Source organism: Orcinus orca, chromosome 12 (assembly GCF_937001465.1).
Source record: "Orcinus orca chromosome 12, mOrcOrc1.1, whole genome shotgun sequence".
Classification (NCBI taxonomy): Eukaryota; Metazoa; Chordata; class Mammalia; order Artiodactyla; family Delphinidae; genus Orcinus; species Orcinus orca.
This window is the reverse complement of record NC_064570.1, coordinates 57830110-57849138: the sequence shown is the minus strand read 5'-3', so window position 1 is coordinate 57849138 and position 19029 is coordinate 57830110. Positions and strand designations below refer to the sequence as shown.

Here is a 19029-nt window from a genome sequence, read left to right as displayed (position 1 = left end):
ACATGAGGAAGTCTCCACAAAATCCCCAAAGTATCGGGTTTGGAGAGCTTCCAGGTTGGTGAACACCATCACACTGGGAGGGTGACACCCTCAACTCCACGGGGACAGAAGCTCCTACACTCAGGACCCTCCCAAACCTCACTCTTCATCTGGCTGTTCATCTGTACCTCTTATCATATCCTCTAATAAACTGGTAAATGTAAGTAATTGTTTCCCTGAGTTCTGTGAGCTGCTCTAGCAAATTAATCAGACCTAAGGAGGGGTCATTAAAACCTCTGATCTACAGTTGGTTGGTCAGAAGCACAGGTGACAATCAGGGCTTGCAACTGGCATCTGGGGGTTGGGGTGGGGGCGCAGTCTTGTGGGACTGAGTCCTTAACCTGTGAGATCTGATACTATCTCTGGGTAGTGTCAGAATTGAATTAAATTGTAGGATGTCCAGCTGGTGTCAGTGAATCACTTGGTGCGGGGAAAAGACTCCACACATCTGACCATAAATGTCAGAAATGACGTGTTTCATGTGAGTAGTAAACGATACTCATGGGGAGAAACACACCGGAGGGAGGAACTGGTTTTCCCTACACAGGAAGGAAGAATCTGAGTACTTCCCTTTACAAGTAGTTTTGTAGAAGAATGTCCTTCCTTTTTGGAGATGCATGCTGAAGAATTGAGGGGCGAACTGTCATGATTCTTACAGATTATGTTCAAATGTTGCATCAAAAAAATTGTTCATAAAGGTATATATAAAGAGAAATAAAGAAGGCAACATGCTACCAATTGGCGAATCTAGGGGAAGAGTATATGGATGTTCATTGTATTATTCTTTTAACTTGTCTGTAGCTTAGAAAAATTCTGAAATAAAAAGATGGTGGAGGTGGTGTACAGACAAAAACAGCAAATAAATAGAACATCAGAAGTTAGGGGAAAGACCAGCTTCTGTTTCCTAACCTCGTAACCTCACAATACCTATTTTTAGCTTCTATATTCAAAATGTTAAATCACGATTGTTCAATCTTAACATGTAAAAGGCTAATTTAATCCTTGCTCAAGAAAGGGAGGATTGCAAGATTGGAACCAAGATGGCAGAGTAGAAGGACGTGCTCTCACTCCCGCTTGCAAGAACACCAGAATCACAACTAGCTGCTGGACAATCATCGACAGGAAGACACTGGAACTCAACAAAAAAGATACCCCACATCCAAAGACAAAGGAGAAGCCTCAATGAGACGGTAGGAGGGGTGTAATCACAGTAAAATCAATTCCCATAACAGTTGGGTGGGTGACTCACAGACTGGAGAACACTTATACCACAGAAGTCCACCCACGGGAGTGAAGATTCTGAGCCCCACGTCAGGCTTCCCAATCTGGGGTTCCTGCAAGGGGAGGAGGAATTCCTAGAGAATCAGACTTTAAAGGCTAGCGGGATTTGTTGCAAGACTTCGACAGGACTGCAGGAAACAGAGACTCCACTCTTGGAGGGCACACACAAAGTAGTGTGCACATCAGGACCCAGGGGAAGGAGCAGTGACCCCACAGGAGACTGAGCCAGACCTACCTGCTAGTGTTGGAGGGTCTCCTGCAGAGGCGGGGTGGCTGTGGCTCACCATGGGGACAAGAACACTGGCAGCAGAAGTTCTGGGGAGTACTCCTTGGCGTGAGCCCTCCCAGAGTCTGCCATTAGCCCCACCAAAGAGCCCAGGTAGGCTCCAGTGTTCAGTTGCCTCAGGCCAAACAACCAACAGGGAGGGAACCCAGTCCCAGCATCAGCAGTCAAGCGGATTAAAGTTTTACTGAGCTCTGCCCACCAGAGCAACAGTCAGCTCTACCCACCACCAGTCCCTCCCATCAGGAAACCTGCACAAGCCTCTTAGGTAGCCTCAGCCACCAGAGGGCAGACAGCAGAAGCAAGAAGAACTACAATCCTGCAGCCTGTGGAACAAAAACCAGATTCACAGAAAGACAGACAAGATGAAAAGGCAGAGGGCTATGTACCAGATGAAAGAACAAGGTAAAACCCTAGAAAAACAACTAAATAAAGTGGAGGTAGGCAACCTTCCAGAAGAAGAATTCAGAATAATCATAGTGAAGATGATCCAGGACCTCGGAAAAACAATGGAGGCAAAGATCGAGAAGATGCAAGAAATGTTTAACAAAGACCTAGAAGAATTAAAGAACAAACAAACAGAGATGAACAATACAATAACTGAAATGAAAACGACACTAGAAGGAATCAATAGCAGAATAACTGAGGCAGAAGAACAGATAAGTGCACTGGAAGACAGAATGGTGGAGTTCACTGCTGCGGAACAGAATAAAGAAAAAAGAATGAGAAGGAATGAAGACAGCCTAAGAGACCTCTGGGACAACATGAAACACAACAACATTCGCATTACAGGGGTCCCAGAAGGAGAAGAGAGAGAGAAAGGACCCGAGAAAATATTTGAAGAGATTATAATCGAAAACTTTCCTAACATGGGAAAGGAAACAGCCACCCAAGTCCAGGAAGCACAGCGAGACCCATACAGGATACACCCAAGGAGAAACACGCCGAGACACAGAGTAATCAAATTGGCAAAAATTAAAGAGAAAGAAAAATTATTGAAAGCAGCGAGGGAAAAATGACAAAAAACATACAAGGGAACTCCCATAAGGTTAACAGCTGATTTCTCAGCAGAAACTCTACAAGCCAGAAGGGAGTGGCATGATATACTTAAAGTGATGAAAGGGAAGAACCTACAACCAAGATTGCTCTACCGGCAAGGATCTCATTCAGATTTGATGGAGAAATCAAAAGCTTTACAGACAAGCAAAAGCTAAGAGAATTCAGCACCACCAAACCAGCTCTACAACAAATGCTAAAGGAACTTTTCTAAGTGGGAAACACAAGAGAAGAAAAGGACCTACAAAAACAAATGGAAAACAATTCAGAAAATGGTCACAGGAACATAAATATCGATAATTACCTTAAACGTGAATGGATTAAATGCTCCAACCAAAAGACACAGGCTTGCTGAATGGATACAAAAACAAGACCCATATATATGCTGTCTACAAGAGACCCACTTCAGACCTAGGGACATATTCAGACTGAAAGTGGGGGATGGAAAAAGATATTCCATGCAAATGGAAATCAAAACAAAGCTGGAGTAGCAATACTCATATCAGATAAAATAGACTTTAAAATAAAGAATGTTACAAGAGACAAGGAAGGACACTACATAATGATCAAGGGATCAATCCAAGAAGAAGATATAACAATTATAAATATATATGCACCCAACATAGGAGCACCTCAAAACATAAAGCAACTGCTAACAGCTATAAAACAGGAAATCGACAGTAACACAATAATAGTGGGGGACTTTAACACCTCACTTACACCAATGGACAGATCATCCAAAATGAAAATAAATAAGGAAACAGAAGCTTTAAATGACACAAAAGACCAGATAGATTTAATTGATATTTATGGGACATTCCATCCAAAAACAGCAGATTACACTTTCTTCTCAAGTGTGCACGGAACATTCTCCAGGATAGATCACATATTGGGTCACAAGTCAAGCCTCAGTAAATTTAAGAAAATTGAAATCATATCAAGCATCTTTTCTGACCACAACACTATGAAATTAGAAATGAATTACAGGAAAAAAACATAAAAAACACAAACACATGGAGGTTAAACAATATGTTACTAAATAACCAAGAGATCACTGAAGAAATCAAAGTGGAAATCAAAAAATACCTAGAGACAAATGACAATGAAAACACCATGATCCAAAACCTATGGGATGCAGCAAAAGCAGTTCTAAGAGGGAAGTTTATAGCTATACAAGCCTACCTCAAGAAACAAGAAAAATCTCAACTAAAGAATCTAACCTTACACCTAAGGGAACTAGAGAAAGAAGAACAAACAAAACCCAAAGTTAGCAGAAGGAAAGAAATCATAAAGATCAGAGCAGAAATAAATGAAATAGAAACAAAGAAAACAATAGCAAAGATCAATAAAACTAAAAGCTGGTTCTTTGAGAAGATAAACAAAATTCATAAACCATTAGCTGGACTCATCAAGAAAAAGAGGGAGAGGACTCAAATTAATAAAATTAGAAATGAAAAAGGAGAAGTTACAACAGGCACCACAGAAATACAAAGCATCCTAAGAGACTACTACAGGCAACTCTATGCCAATAAAATGGACAAGCTGGAAGAAATGGACAAATTCTTAGAAAGGTATAACTTTCCAAGAGTGAACCAGGAAGAAACATAAAATATGAACAGACCAATCACAAGGAATGAAATTGAAATGGTGATTAAAAATCTTCCAACAAACAAAAGTCCAGGACCAGATGGCTTCACAGGGGAATTCTATCAAACATTTAAAGAAGAGCTAACACCCATCCTTCTCAAACTCTTCCAAAAACTTACAGAGGAAGGAAGACTTCCAAACGCATTCTATGAGGCCACCAACACCCTGATACCAAAACCAGACAAAGATACTACAAAAAAAGAAAATTACAGACCAATATCACTGATGAATATAGATGCAAAAATCCTCAACAAAATACTAGAAAACAAAATCCAACAACACATTAAAAGCATCATACACCATGATCAACTGGGATTTATCCCAGGGATGCAAGGATTCTCCAATATATGCAAATCAATCAATGTGATACACCATATTAACAAATTGAAGAATAAAAACCATATGATCATCTCAATAGATGCAGAAAAAGTTCTTGACAAAATTCAACACCCATTTATGATAAAAACTCTCCAGAAAGTGGGCATAGAGGGAACCTACCTCAACATATTAAAGGCCATATACGACAAACCCCCAGCAAACATCATTCTCAATGGTGAAAAACTGAAAGCATTTCCTCTAAGATCAGGAACAAGACAAGGATGTCCACTCTTGCCACTATTATTCAACATAGTTTTGGAAGTCCTAGCCACGGCAATCAGAGAAGAAAAAGAAATAAAAGGAATACAAATTGGAAAAGAAGAAGTAAAACTGTCACTGTTTGCATTTGACATGATACTATATATAGAGCATCCTAAAGATGCCACCAGAAAACTACTAGAGCTAATCAATGATTCTGGTAAAGTTTCAGGATACAAAATTAATGCACAGGGGCTTCCCTGGTGGCGCAGTTGTTGAGAGTCCGCCTGCCGATGCAGGGGACACGGGTTCGTGCCCCGGTCCAGGAAGATCCCACATGCCGTGGAGCGGCTAGGCCTGTGAGCCATGGCCGCTAAGCCTGCACGTCCGGAGCCTGTGCTCCGCAACGGGAGAAGCCACAACAGTAAGAGGCCTGCGTACTGCAAAAAAAAAAAAAAAAAAATTCATGCACAGAAATCTCTTGCATTCCTTTACACTAATGATGAAAAATCTAAAAGAGAAATTAAGGAAACACTCCCATTTACCATTGCAACAAAAACAATAAAATATCTTGGAATAAACCTACCTCGGGAGACAAAAGACCTGTATGCAGAAAACTGTAAGACACTGATGAAAGAAATTAAAGATGATACCAACAGATGGAGAGATATACCATGTTCTTGGATTGGAAAAATCAATATTGTGAAAATGACTATACTACCCAAAGCAATCTACAGATTCAATGCAATCCCTATCAAATTACCAATGGCATTTTTTACAGAACTAGAACAAAAAATCTTAAAATTTGTATGGAGACATAAAAGACCCCGAATAGCCGAAGCAGTCTTGAGGGAAGAAAACAGAGCTGGAGGAATCAGACGCCCTGACTTCAGACTATACTATAAAGCTACAGTAATCAAGACAATATAGTACTGGCACAAAAACAAAAACATAGATCAATGGAACAAGTTAGAAAGCCCAGAGATAAACCCACACACCTATGGTCAACTAATCTGTGACAAAGGAGGCAAGGATATACAATGGAGAAAAGACAGTCTCTTCAATAAGTGGTGCTGGGAAAATTGGACAACTACATGTAAAAGAATGAAATTAGAACACTCTCTAACACCATACACAAAAATAAACTCAAAATGGATTAGAGACCTAAATGTAAGACCGGACACTATAAAACTCTTAAAGGAAAACATAGGAAGAACACTCTTTGACATAAACCATAGCAAGATCTTTTTTGATCCATCTCCTAGAGTAATGGAAATAAAAACAAAAATAAACAAATGGGACCTAATGAAACTTCAAAGCTTTTGCACAGCAAAGGAAACCATAAACAAGATGAAAAGACAACCCTCAGAATGGGAGAAAATGTTTGCAAACCAATCAACAGACAAAGGATTAATCTCCAAAATATATAAACAGCTCATGCAGCTCAATATTAAAAGAACAAACAACCTAATCCAAACATGGGCAGAAGACCTAAATAGACATTTCTCCAAAGAAGACATACAGATGGCCAAAAAGCACATGAAAAGCTGCTCAACATCACTAATCATTAGAGAAATGCAAATCAAAACTACTACGAGGTATCACCTCACACCAATTAGAATGGGTATCATCAGAAAATCTACAAACAACAAATGCTGGAGAGGGTGTGGAGAAAAGGGAATCCTCTTGCACTGTTGGTGGGAATGTAAATTGACACAGCCACTATGGAGAACAGTATGGAAGTTCCTTAAAAAACAAAAATAGAACTACCATATGACCCAGCAATCCCCCTACTGGGCATATACCCTGAGAAAACCATAATTCAAAAAGACACATGCACCCCAACGTTCACTGCAGCACTATTTACAATAGCCAGGTCATGGAAGCAATCTAAATGCCCATCAACAAATGGATAAAGAAGATGTGGTACATATATACAATGGAATATTACTCATCCTTAAAAAGGAACGTTACTGGGTCATTTGTTGAGATGTGGATGGATCTAGAGACTGTCATACGGAGTAAAGTAAGTCAGAAAAAGAAAAACAAATATCGTATATTAACGCATATATGTGGAACCTAGAAAAATGGTACAGATGAACAGGTTTGCAGGGCAGAAATTGAGACACAGATGTAGAGAACAAATGTATGGACACCAAGAGGGGAGAACCGCGGGGGGGTGGGGATGGTGGTGTGCTGAATTGGGCGATTGGGATTGACATGTATACACTGATGTGTATAAAATGGATGACTAATAAGAACCTGCTGTATAAAAAAATAAATAAAATAAAATTCAAACATTAAATAAATAAATAAATTTTTTAAAAAAAGAAGTTAGGGCTAAGAGCCAAAGCAGAGAGTTCCAAAGGAGCCATTTTCCTTCTTTTCTCTTTCTCGTATTTAAAAAGAATGACTGTGTCAAATACATGCTTCTTTTACAACCAGTTATGGCAAACCATGTCTTTATGTATGTATGTCTAAAGACAAGTATGGAAAGATAGTCGGAAGAGTTAGTGATGATAATCTCCTGCTAGTAGGATGTCAGGCGATTTTCATTTTCCCCTTACACTTTTCTGTAGTGTTTGAAATTCTTATAAGGACCTTATGTCATCTATATGTAATCAGGAAAAAAACAAAGAAACAGTAAATCCATTTTTAGTTTGAAAAAAAATTAGCCATATCTGCAGGACTCCTTGTACACTTTTTGCAACTTCCTATGAATCTATAATTATAACAAAATGAAAAGTTCTAAAAATTGACCCACCAATATTTATATTCCGATTTTAAAAAGATAATAACTGTAACCAACACAACAGGCTTTTTAAGAAAACCCTTGTGAGTTCCCACTAATAGTCATCAAATACTCATATCCGTCTCATTTATGTTAAAAAATAAAAAAGCTTCAAATATAAAGTCGTGCTCTTGGGCTTCCCTGGTGGCGCAGCGGTTGAGAGTCCGCCTGCCGATGCAGGGGACACGGGTTCGTGCCCCGGTCCGGGAGGATCCCACATGCCGCGGAGTGGCTGGGCCTGTGAGCCATGACCGCTGAGCCTGCGCGTCCGGAGCCTGTGCTCCACAACGGGAGAGGCCACAACAGTGAGAGGCCCGCGTACCACAAAACAAAAAAAACAAAAAAAACAACGGTACTTAAAGTCGTGCTCTTAGGAAGATGATATTTTAATCTTTTTTTAAAAGGTACAGGACACAGGAGGGGAAGAGGGTAGAGCTCCCTGGGTCTATGACAGAATACCTCTCTACTGATCCTCCAAGCAATGAGCCCCACCAGCACTTCCCAGGAACCACCTACATGCACACAAACCCTCGCTGATGGCACACGGGTCTCAAGGCATCGTCCCTCCCCCCACCAACGCCACCTGCCCCCCCCCGCCCGCTGCCCTCCCCGGGGACTCAGGGCATCCCTTTCTAAGCCATAGAACCATTTTCCTGTTACCTACCCCGCTGAACACTCCCTTCGTCTATTTTCCATAGAGACCTCACAGAAGAAAAAACACTCCTTTCCCAAAAAATATACTTAACAAGAAATACTAATTTTGGAAGGGGGTAAGCAGTCCCCTTCTCGAAAGCCTCTCCAGGCTTCATAGCAAGGCATGTATCCAGTTGTTCCAGTTATACTAACTAAAAGCAGTATATGCACCGTTACTGCGTAACCGTTACTGCGTAACCGTTACTGCGTAACCGTTACTGCGTAACCGTTACTGCGTAACCGTTACTGCGTAACCGTTACTGCGTAACCGTTACTGCGTAACCGTTACTGCGTAACCGTTACTGCGTAACCGTTACTGCGTAACCGTTACTGCGTAACCGTTACTGCGTAACCGTTACTGCGTAACCGTGCAGCAACATGCTCTGAAACATGACCAGAGGTGTCAGGCTGCTGGCAGAGACAAGGCTGGGGCAATCAGTGCTTGATGGCTTGAAGGCAAGAAAGGAAAGGGCACCACAGCCTGGCAGCTGCTGCAGCCGCTGCCAACTGCAAGAGGACTTCAGCAAGGGTGGGGGACACAGGAGATCCAGAAAGCCACCAGAGGCTGCAGAGCACGAAACTCAGGTTTGGGGCCCTAACTGCCCCAAAGCTGTCCTGGCTAAATGCAACGATCTGGTGGGGAGTGACAACGGCCCAGAGACAGGCAGCCGCAGGGAGCAGTCTCTTCCCTCAACGTGAGTCCCTCAGTGACACACATCTTCAAGTGCTGACAGCCAACGCCAAGCTGAACAAGGATCTCTCAAATCCGATCCAATGTATGTAGATGATTCAAGCCTTGTCTGGTCTTTTGCTATTTTCTCCTCCATTGCTGGCTTAGAAAGTCCTGAATAATCTCCCTGCTTCTCTGTCCAGACTGACCCCTTGCATTCCAGTTCCCCGTCATAAAGACCCTTTTTCTGTTCTCCAAACACCTCATGCCTGTCAGATCCCCTAACTGAAGTCCAGATTCAGTGTCATATTCCCAGAGGACAACTTACCAAGCTAAGCATGTCATTCAACTGTCCCAGCACTGCCTTAGGAGCATCACTGCCACACCCATGCCCTCTTCTGTACAGAAACCAGCTCAGAAAGCACAGGCCATGGGGAGGCAGGACTTGGGGGGTAATATCATTAGCAGGGCGCCAAAACCCTGGCTGGGTGAGGAACCTTCCCCCTCCAACCTCCCAGCTTCTCTGCTTCCTGCTAAGAAGACCACCCCTCCCTATGCTGCTTCTTTGTAAGAGCTTAAAGGTGAACCCTGACCAGTGGGAGCCATTTGGAGGAGTGGCAGCAAACTGGAGGAACCACAGTGGTGTGGGGATGCCTGGGGCTCACCTCCTTACTTTTCTTAAACTCCTTCAGAGGTACACAACCTGTGTCTTAAGCTTTAGCCTTTGCCCAGTACAAATTCCTGGGCAGGGAAGCTGACATCCCTGGTAAAAGGAGACCTCAAACCAAAATAACTAGACACCTGAGGGGTACAGTTACTGTAAGAGAAGGGCAACGGATAATATATACAACATGAGGCAGAATGATTGGGACAGACCGAAAAATTTAATTAGCATAAGAAATATTCTCCAAGGGATAAAGGAAGAGATTGTAATACAAACCAAGGGAAAATATTAAGAAGAAAAATGTAGAAGTTAAACACAATGGATGAGATAAATAATAGGATGGATACAAGAAGAGAACAGAGGGATGCAATGGAAGCTCAGAAAGACGAATTCTCCAAGAAGGAAGAAGGAAAGAATAAAGAGATAGGTTCAGAAACACAGAAAATAATAGCAGAGATTCCAGGATCCAGATAATCAGGAATAGAAAAGAAGAAGGAGAAACAAACAAACAAAAAAGAAAAGGAGGGCTTCCCTGGTGGCGCAGTGGTTAAGAGTCCACCTGCCAATGCAGGGGACACGGGTTCAAGCCCTGGTCCGGGAAGATCCCACATGCCGCGGAGCAACTAAGCCCATGCGCCACAACTACTGAGCCTGCGCTCTAGAGCCCGCGAGCCACAACGACTGAGCCCGCGTGCCACAATTTCTGAAGCCCGCGCACCTAGAGCCCATGCTCCGCGACAAGAGAAGCCACCGCAATGAGAAGCCCCTGCTCACTGCAACTAGAGAAAGCCCGTGAGCAGTGACAAAGGCCCCATGCAGCCAAAAATAAATTAATTAAAAAAATAAAAAATAATTTTTTTAAAAAAGGAAACGTGAAGAACATTGATAATTTCTTAGAATCAAAAAGAGATTAAAGACTTCAGGTGAAAAGAGTTTATAAAGGACCAAACAAGATACATGAAGACCCACACCAAGCCAGTTATGATGACACTTAAGAATGTTGAGATTAAAAAAAAAGAAAAGAATGTTGAGATTCAATGTGAATTCTAAAAGCTTCCAGAGAGAAAGAAAAAGATCCAGATTAACATCAGACTTTTCAATAGCAACAGCAAACCAAAAAGACAATGGAGTAATATTTTCAAAGCACTGAAGGAAACGAACTCTGGACACAGAAGTATCAAATGTGTGCATAATAAAGATGTTCTTGGGCATGCAAAGCCACTGCAAGTTTGCCCCATAAAGGCTCATTCAAAATATTCATCAAGGAAGTACTCGTATAAAAAAGATAAATAAATCCTGTAGGATAAAATATATGGGAAATAAAGCTAGTCAAATAACTTGGTAAGTTTTCTGGCCTAAAAAAAGGACCATAAAAAGAGAAAGGATTTCCAAAATTCCAGAATTAAAATATCAGATAACAGCAACACACCTGGGATAAGCCCTGGGAAGAAAGAGACCCAAGGTTCACACAAACCTACTAACAGACTTGTAGTATTAGAGGGAAAGCACAGATTTTGACCCATATAAGAAGTGAGTGGGGATAAATAAACACAAATTTGGATCTTAAGAGCAACCGCCATAACAACAAAAATAGAATTTGTTTTTAAATAACAAGAAAACATTTTTACCTATTAGAAAGCAGGAAATGAGATAAAATAAAAAACAAAGTATAGTAAGGAGAAAAATATTAAATAACATGTTAGAAATATGCCCTAATAAAATAATCATTGCAAGTGAAATGGATTAAACTCACCAATTAAGGACTCTCCGATTGGTTATAACTAATACATTGCCTACAAGAGACAAATACAAAAAAAAAGTAATAATAATAGAGAAAGAGGATGAAGAAAGATATCCCAAACAAATATGAACCAAAAGAAAGCTAGAGAATCGATCTGAATATCTGATAATATAGAATTCAAGGTTAAAAAAATCATAAGGGACAGAGATGGGTACTATATACCAGAAAAAGAAATAAAGCAGTAAAAGATGTGATCTTTCATAGTATGTGGACCTAACAATATAACCTCGAATAGATACATACTCTTACCTAAAGCAAGAACTGACAGAATGACAGTAAAAGAGAGAAATCAACAAATACACTTGAATATTTCAACCCAATCCTTCCAGAAACTGCTAGAAGAGGCAGACAAAAAATAAAGAGAGCTTCCCTGGTGGCGCAGTGGTTAAGAATCCGCCTGCCAATGCAGGGGACACGGGTTCAAGCCCTGGTTCAGGAAGGTCCCACATGCTGTGGAGCAACTAAGCCTGTGCGCCACAACTACTGAGCCTGCACGCCTAGAGCCCGTGCTCCACAACAAGAGAAGCCACCGCAATAAGAAGCCCACACACTGCAACGAAGAGTAGCCCCCGCTCGCCACAACTAGAGAAAGCCCGCATGCAGCAATGAAGACCCAATGCAGCCAAAAATAAATAAATAAAATAAAATAATTTTTTTAATTTAAAAAACCAAATAAAAAAAACCAGAGATATAACAGGTCTAAACAATACACTAAACATACTCAAACAAGTAGATAAAGCGAGAGCTCTACTCCCAGGGAATATGATTCTATTTTCAACATTTATAAACAAGTAGCCATACACTAGGCTAAAATGTCAGTGAATTCCAAGGAATTAATATCACAAAGACTACCTGCTTTGACCATAAAATTCAAAAACAATAACAAAAATCAAAGTTTTTTTTAATGCCTATGACTAGAACTTAGGTGAAAAAGAAAAACATAAGGGAATATTTTTTAAAATATAATTGAATGACAATGAAAACACAACCTGTCAAATTTGTGAGACACAGCTCAAGCATTACTCAGAGAAAAATTTATATTTTAAACGCATTCATTCCTCTGTTCCCTCTCTAAGGCTGAAATGAGCAAGTGCTTCCCTGAAAGTCACCGAAACAGAACAACGAAGCAGTAGGAAAAACTCTCACAAAATCTACAAATATCTCTTTGGTGGCCTGCTGGACGTTTGTCCCCAGGATTCATTAGAAATAAATATAATGCCTCCAACAAATAGAAACCTAAAGGAAAGAACCACGTCAGGCTCACCTTTATTTATAGGTTCCCAGTAGGCCAAACTATTAACCAAAGAATACTCTATGTCAGGAAAAAATAACATGGCCTTGAACACTACGAAAGCCCAGACCCTTGTGATCACTCGTTAAATCGGATGTAAAAAATCAACAGACTGGGATCAAGTCTCCTAAGTATCTACTAAGGACTGGGCACCACTGCTTTCATACCCACCCCTCTGGCACCAAGAGCGAGCCCTTCCCACCCTGTGAGATTAAGTACTTCCCCCCCTAGCCAATATTGCTGCCACGAGGATAAAACATATTTGCACAAAAGTACCTGATAGGGTAAGTCAGCCATCCTTAAATAAGTTTCCATTTTCAAACAGAAAGGAGATAAACTGGGGACACCATTGTTAGGTCTTGCAAACTGATGCAAAATAATAGCATCTTTGGAGTCAATCTCTTGCTGTTTCCTGTCAAAACCAAAACAGAAAAAAAAGAACAATCCACGTGTTACACATGCAGTTCCCTTAGTTCCTTAGAGGCCCCTGCTGGGCTGGAGCTCCTCAATGGACAAGCAGGTCTGTTTGTCACAGGGGCTTACCTCACCAGCAAGCACTTAGAGGGGGAAAGCTTGGTCAACACACAAGAGAACCTCACAAACTGCTATTACCATAACTGCAAGGGCTCAGGAGAATAACATGTCAACCTCTTTCTGGTACCTGTGGCCTATGGGCAGGATGTGTACTTTCTGGTATAGGTCCACCTCTTCTCCAGCTGGCTATGCCTACCTGCCAGGGACAAGTTGGATGGCTAAAAAGAGATATTCTGTGCTTACGGTGCATCAGGCATTGTTCTGAGGGCTTCACGGGTATTATCTCATTTAATCTTCACAATAACCTTTTGAGGTAGGTACTACCGTTATCCATGTTTTGCAGATAAGGAAACTGAGGCACAGAGAATAAACTTGCCCGAAGTGCCATTACTAGTAAACAGCAGAACTTGGACTAAACCATGTAGTCAGAGCCTATGTTCTTGACCACGAGGCTGTACCATGAAACAGTCCATTCATCCACAGGACCTCGGAATAACAGTGCAGATTTGCTCTGCCACGACTCAAGTCTGCAGGGAATCTGAGGCTCTGTATATTCTGGTCCCTCTTCCAAACTCTCCATGCCCTCACCTGACCTTTCACCTGTGGTGCCGAGGAACCTGGCTTCTGGTGCTCTCTTCCTCTACCTTCACAGGTTCCCCACTTTCACCACACAGCATATATCCCAGTACCCCTGCCTTTTCCCTTTCTTCTGTCTCAGCCACACATCTATCTTTTCCTTTGGCTACTTTTCTGGGTGGTGAGGACTTCCCTGGTAGAGTTTTTCAATAGCCACCATGTAGGAGATCAAACGCTGGATACCACTTATGGATACCTGGGGTCAAGTGCAAGCCCTACTTCCTATTGGCCACGTCACCCAAGACCTCTCCTCCTCTCTCATTTGGAAAGTGAGGACAGTACCAATTCTGCCTCAATTATCGCGAGAATTAAATAAGATAATTTCTGTAAACATTTGGTGAGTTATCAAGCATTAAGTGGTGGACTTTATTCTCATTCAAAGAGACATGGTCTTATCCCCTTAAACTAAAAAATCTCATTCCACACAGTGGCACTCATACACCACATTCGGGAACCTTTTGCAACTTCCATCTTTCACTCTACCCAACCATTTCCCAGTCAGATAAACCTCACTCTTCCCCCTTGGCCTTCCCTAAACCTCTGGTTCCTTCACACTGTTCCTAGTGTAATCCCACACTTCCTTCTACCCAAGCAAGCAAGGGCAAGCTCTTCATATCATCATCACAACGATGCCCACTTCCTGCAGAAACTCCATTCAGTAAAACACACTCTTTTGGAGAAGTTTACCACTGGAGCGCCCTTTCCACTTACAGAGTTAAGAATGACTAATTTTGAAAATACTAGTCAAAAGAATAAAAATATTTGCTGCCTTCTGACAATACTTGTTATAAAACAAAGGTTTTCACTTAGATGAAATGTTTGGGAGGTCAGATACTAAAATTAAGATGCCACTTAGACTATGTTTCTCAGAAGTGCAAACTGTAGCTTTGACAATTAACTGACTTTGTCCAGTCAAGTAATTCAACTCAGAGTGGTAATTTCATGTAAATTAGCCAGGCAAAAAATTTAAGAACTGAAAGAGAGGAGATAAATGTAAAATCCCCTGCTCCACTGGCCAGAACAATCTAATTCTGATGGTTAACTTGGGCCATGTCATAATAAGAATGGATGTGACCAGCACATGCCAATGACTTTGTGTACATCATACATATTAAATTATTTCATTCTGATAGTACCACTACAGAGCGGATATTGCTATAGTTTAAATTTAGAATATTATATCATACTTATATTTTACAGTAGACAAGGAAACTGAAGCTCAGAGAGGTTAAATAACTTGCCCAAGGAATACCAATTTAAGATCAAGTTGTTCATAACGCTAGTTCCCAAGCTCTTAAGCACTTCGACTACAACAAAAGTGGGCAGTACCTCAGTTAATGTTATTAAAGTAGCTGGTTTGACTCAGACCACGCAAGCCTGGAACTTTCTGATGAAAGTCTGTAATAATTAATGATGGCCATCTTTTATTGAATGCTTACTATAACGTCGAACTCTGGCTAAGCATTTCACATGTGTTAACTCATGCAATCACCTCTGTGAGGAAGGCTACTATTATTATTTCCATTTCACAGATGAGAAAACTGAGTAACCAAGCTTACTCTCAGGTCCAAGGTTACATGGCTGGTTAAAGGCAGAGTGAATTTGAACCCAATCTGGCTCTAGAGCCCTCCCTCCAGGTCAGGAAGCTCTCTCTGTAATTTAAGACCAGAGAAGCAGGTAATCTGGACAGCTACATTTTATAAAGTGCCCTTATAGTGAGGACTGTCTAAGAGAACACCTGTCAAGCAGCAAGACTAACCCCTACGCCCATGGTGAAGGATATCACAGATGACCATGCCTCTGTGTACGGCCGATGGGCTGTTAGTTTATAGAGATCACATGACCCATGGGCTGCTCTGATTCCCTAAGTTTTCTAGGGCAGGCTGAGCCCATGTGCCTAAAGTACAAACAAGCTATGGGTAACAAGTCATTCCTGGGTCATTCAATTTACAAACAACAGATTTCCAAATGCTGGACTGAATTAAAGAGAGCTGCAAGGCTCTCTCCACTAGGGGAGGATAAAGTAAAGGGCTGGGACTCTATTTCTTTAAAAATACTGTGATGGGAAAAATATGAGTAAAATCCAAAATACCTACTTTGGTTATTATACTCATTAATTAAACTTCCTAAATAATTCTTACCTGGCAACTTTACTTTCCACTCTGGAGATGTACCCATAGATTAAGGTTAAGTCTACGCAGCAGGAAATCCAAGTACTGTGGTGAAGAATATGATTGCCAGTGAACTCAGACAGCGTAGCCATTTCAAGATGGATTTTCCATCCCACGTATTTCAGATTGTTTTGTGTTTTGCCTAAACTACACAAACAATTGAAACTTAGATGTCCCATCAAGTGAAGGTCTCTATCGTGTAGCTGCAAATCCCAGCGCCACATTTTCCTTGGTCTTCTTCCCCTATTCCCTCTGTGCCCCTAGCGGTTGTCAAAAACTCAAGTCTGTGCTACAGACTAATGCCCCAGTTCGCTTCCTCTCCGCCATCAAAACTTATTCCAGAATTGGTACTTGTTAGGAGAAAGTAGTAGAAGTGTGGGCTCCGCAGACACACATTCTCAGATTTGAATCTGGATCCTACTACTCTTACTAAGGGATCTTGGGTGAATTGCTTAACCTCTCTCAGCCTGAATTTCCTCAACTAAGAAATGGAGATCAAGCATTCAAAGGCAGTTGGCAGTTGCGAAGGTTAAATGCAATCACATAGGTAAAGCACTTCTAAGCAGAGCCACCTATTAAGGGCTCAAAAACAGGCAGCCATTTGTTTATTATTTGCATTACAACAGGGTTTCCCAACTCAGTGTAAACATCTGTCAAGAAACAAAAGTGAATAAACCAAGGATTAAAAACACTTTTTCAAATAAGTGTCCAAGTGGGCAAGGGGCTCTTCTGGGCGCAGAGACCACACCTACCAGGGCGTGGCCTGCTCCCAAGGTCAACTCTGAGCTCCCCCACCCACCTCCCCATTTCTGCAAGGTCATTTAAGCAAGTTTGAGACTCAGTCCTGTAAAGCTGTGCCTCACTCCCTCCTCAAAGTGGAAGACTGGTGAGAAGCCACATGGTTCGGAATCCTCCAAAGGCTTTGGACTGGAATATGAATTTCAGAACAACTGGGTTACCATTTCAAGCACTGCACAAATGTTTTCGTTTTCCATATGGCTTGAAACCTAGCTTGAAATAGAGTTCTAAAACTGGAAAATATATAAAATAATCTAGAGAAATAATTCCCTTAATTTTTTTAATTTGGTTCAACTAGATTCAAGACACTGTGCTAAGTGAGAGAATTCAATGATAAGCTTAAAATAAAACTTCCCAATTATGAAAGACAATACATTTCCCCAGACCTAAATGATTTCCACTCTCTCGGAGACTAAAAATATTCAAAATACCTGTTAGGCTGCTACAGTGTCCTCTTGGAATCCCTGCAGGCCTGTTAAAGGTCACCTACCACTGTCTTTGTTTATAAACCTATTGTGTAGGATTCCCCCATGGGAAGAAGACATGAAGACACATTTTCTCACTCTTTAGAAAATATTGGCCAAGAGGGACATTCTGAGCTATTGAAAACTGCTCTTTGCTGGTCCTCCCCCCAGTGACAGAGGGCTCAAACACATGAAAATTTTAACCGTAAACTGGCATATCAATTAGCCAAACCACTGGTCCTGGCAGCCTATGGCGTTATTCTACTCAAACAAAGATCTCGTGTCCGGCTGGATGTACCAACAGCAGGGGCCTCCATTTTCTGGTATTTCCAAGTCAATCCTGTAAACATTCTGCGGCAGGCGGCAGAGGCAACTGTTTAGGGCCTGGGGCAACTCCCATGCAGGCCCATGTGCTAGTTCAGTCCTCTGGATCTCCTCCTGTTCGCACAACAATGGTATTTAAACCTGAAGCTGGTGCTTAGCTTTAGATACCAGATTAGCACATAACCGGGTTAAGGCTGCATCAAAATTGCACACTCCGCTGTGCATCCCTAACAGGGACCCGGAGGTCTCTGAAGCTTTTGCAATTTCAGCCTTTTGATGATGTTGACACTTGGGGATGGACAGTGGAGAACTAACCTTTAAGTAAAAGATAAGGTTAGTGGTTAATATCCCAGCATTATTATCTATAAACAAATAGGGCATTGTATAAAAATGTAACTTAGTATTTCTGCAGGACCTAATTCTATTGTTGCAAACACACTGCAGTTAAGATCAGACTATTATGCTCCATAACAGCCCGGAGAATTTTTGCGTTTAGCACCGAATGATAGGGACACAAGTGTTTTTCCCTCCCACTACCAGTTTAATTCTCCTGTCAACTCCAAACTGCCCCTCACGGCCAGGTGACCACGGACTGCCTCTGGCGAAAGGGAAGGACAGGACTCGGGCGTTTGGGCGTTGTGACCGAGGGGCTGGCACGGGTCCCCTCTCGCGCCAACCCTGCCCTGGCCAGGTGTCCCTCTCTGCGCCCCTGCGCGGGGCCCTCTCTCCGGCTCACCTAATGACCAGGAGTTCGTGGAGCAGATACGCAGCTGCGGCCAGCAAAGCTCCCCCGGTCAAGTAAAGGGTTTTCTTCCACCAGGGATCGGAGCCCAGCCCTGCCATGATCCCACCGTAATCCTGCAAAGGGAAAGCGATGATGTCCCCATAAAAGGAGAAGGGCTCCTCGGACCCGGCCCACCAGCCGAAGAAGGAGACGCTCTGGTTCCAGCTCAGATCCACCACGCACGGCCTGGACGAGGCAAAGCCAACCCCCCAGTGCATGCTGCGCGGCTGGCTGCGGGCGCCCCTCCCAGGGCCCGCGCCGCCCGCATGGGAAGGGGCCGGCGCGGCCGGGCGCTGGCTCAGCGGCGCACTGGCGGTGCGGGCGGCGCGGGCGGCAGCGACCGAGGCGGCGGCGGAGGAAGAGGGAGGGCGCGGGCCGCGGGCGGCGGGCCTGGCCGGCGGGGCCCCGGGGCCCGGGGCGGCAGCGGCGGCCGCCGGCTCCCCCCGCAGCGGCCTCTCCGCGCCGCTCTTTGTGTCGGCGCCGGGAGAAGGCCGCGTGATGTCATTGCTCCCTGGGGCAGGGAAAC

The 19029-nt window shown here is 42.6% G+C and overlaps 1 protein-coding gene across 9 annotated transcripts in view; it reads right to left on the bottom strand.

Moving 5' to 3' along the window:
• Nucleotides 1–19029, bottom strand: part of FAXC (failed axon connections homolog, metaxin like GST domain containing) — an 88242-nt gene that overhangs the window by 64322 nt on the left and 4891 nt on the right. For 6 of the 9 annotated variants that reach the window (XR_007470412.1, XR_007470413.1, XR_007470414.1 and 3 more), the window contains exon 2: nucleotides 13069–13204. Coding sequence is in view for 4 of the 9 variants with exons in the window: in XM_049695142.1 (XP_049551099.1) it covers nucleotides 13069–13204 (136 nt within the window). In the remaining 5 variants the exon portion in view is untranslated. Of the gene's footprint in view, nucleotides 1–13068; nucleotides 13205–18455; nucleotides 19000–19029 lie in introns of those variants that run through there. The other 3 variants (XM_033418787.2, XM_004264793.3, XM_004264792.3) reach the window with 2 other exon arrangements.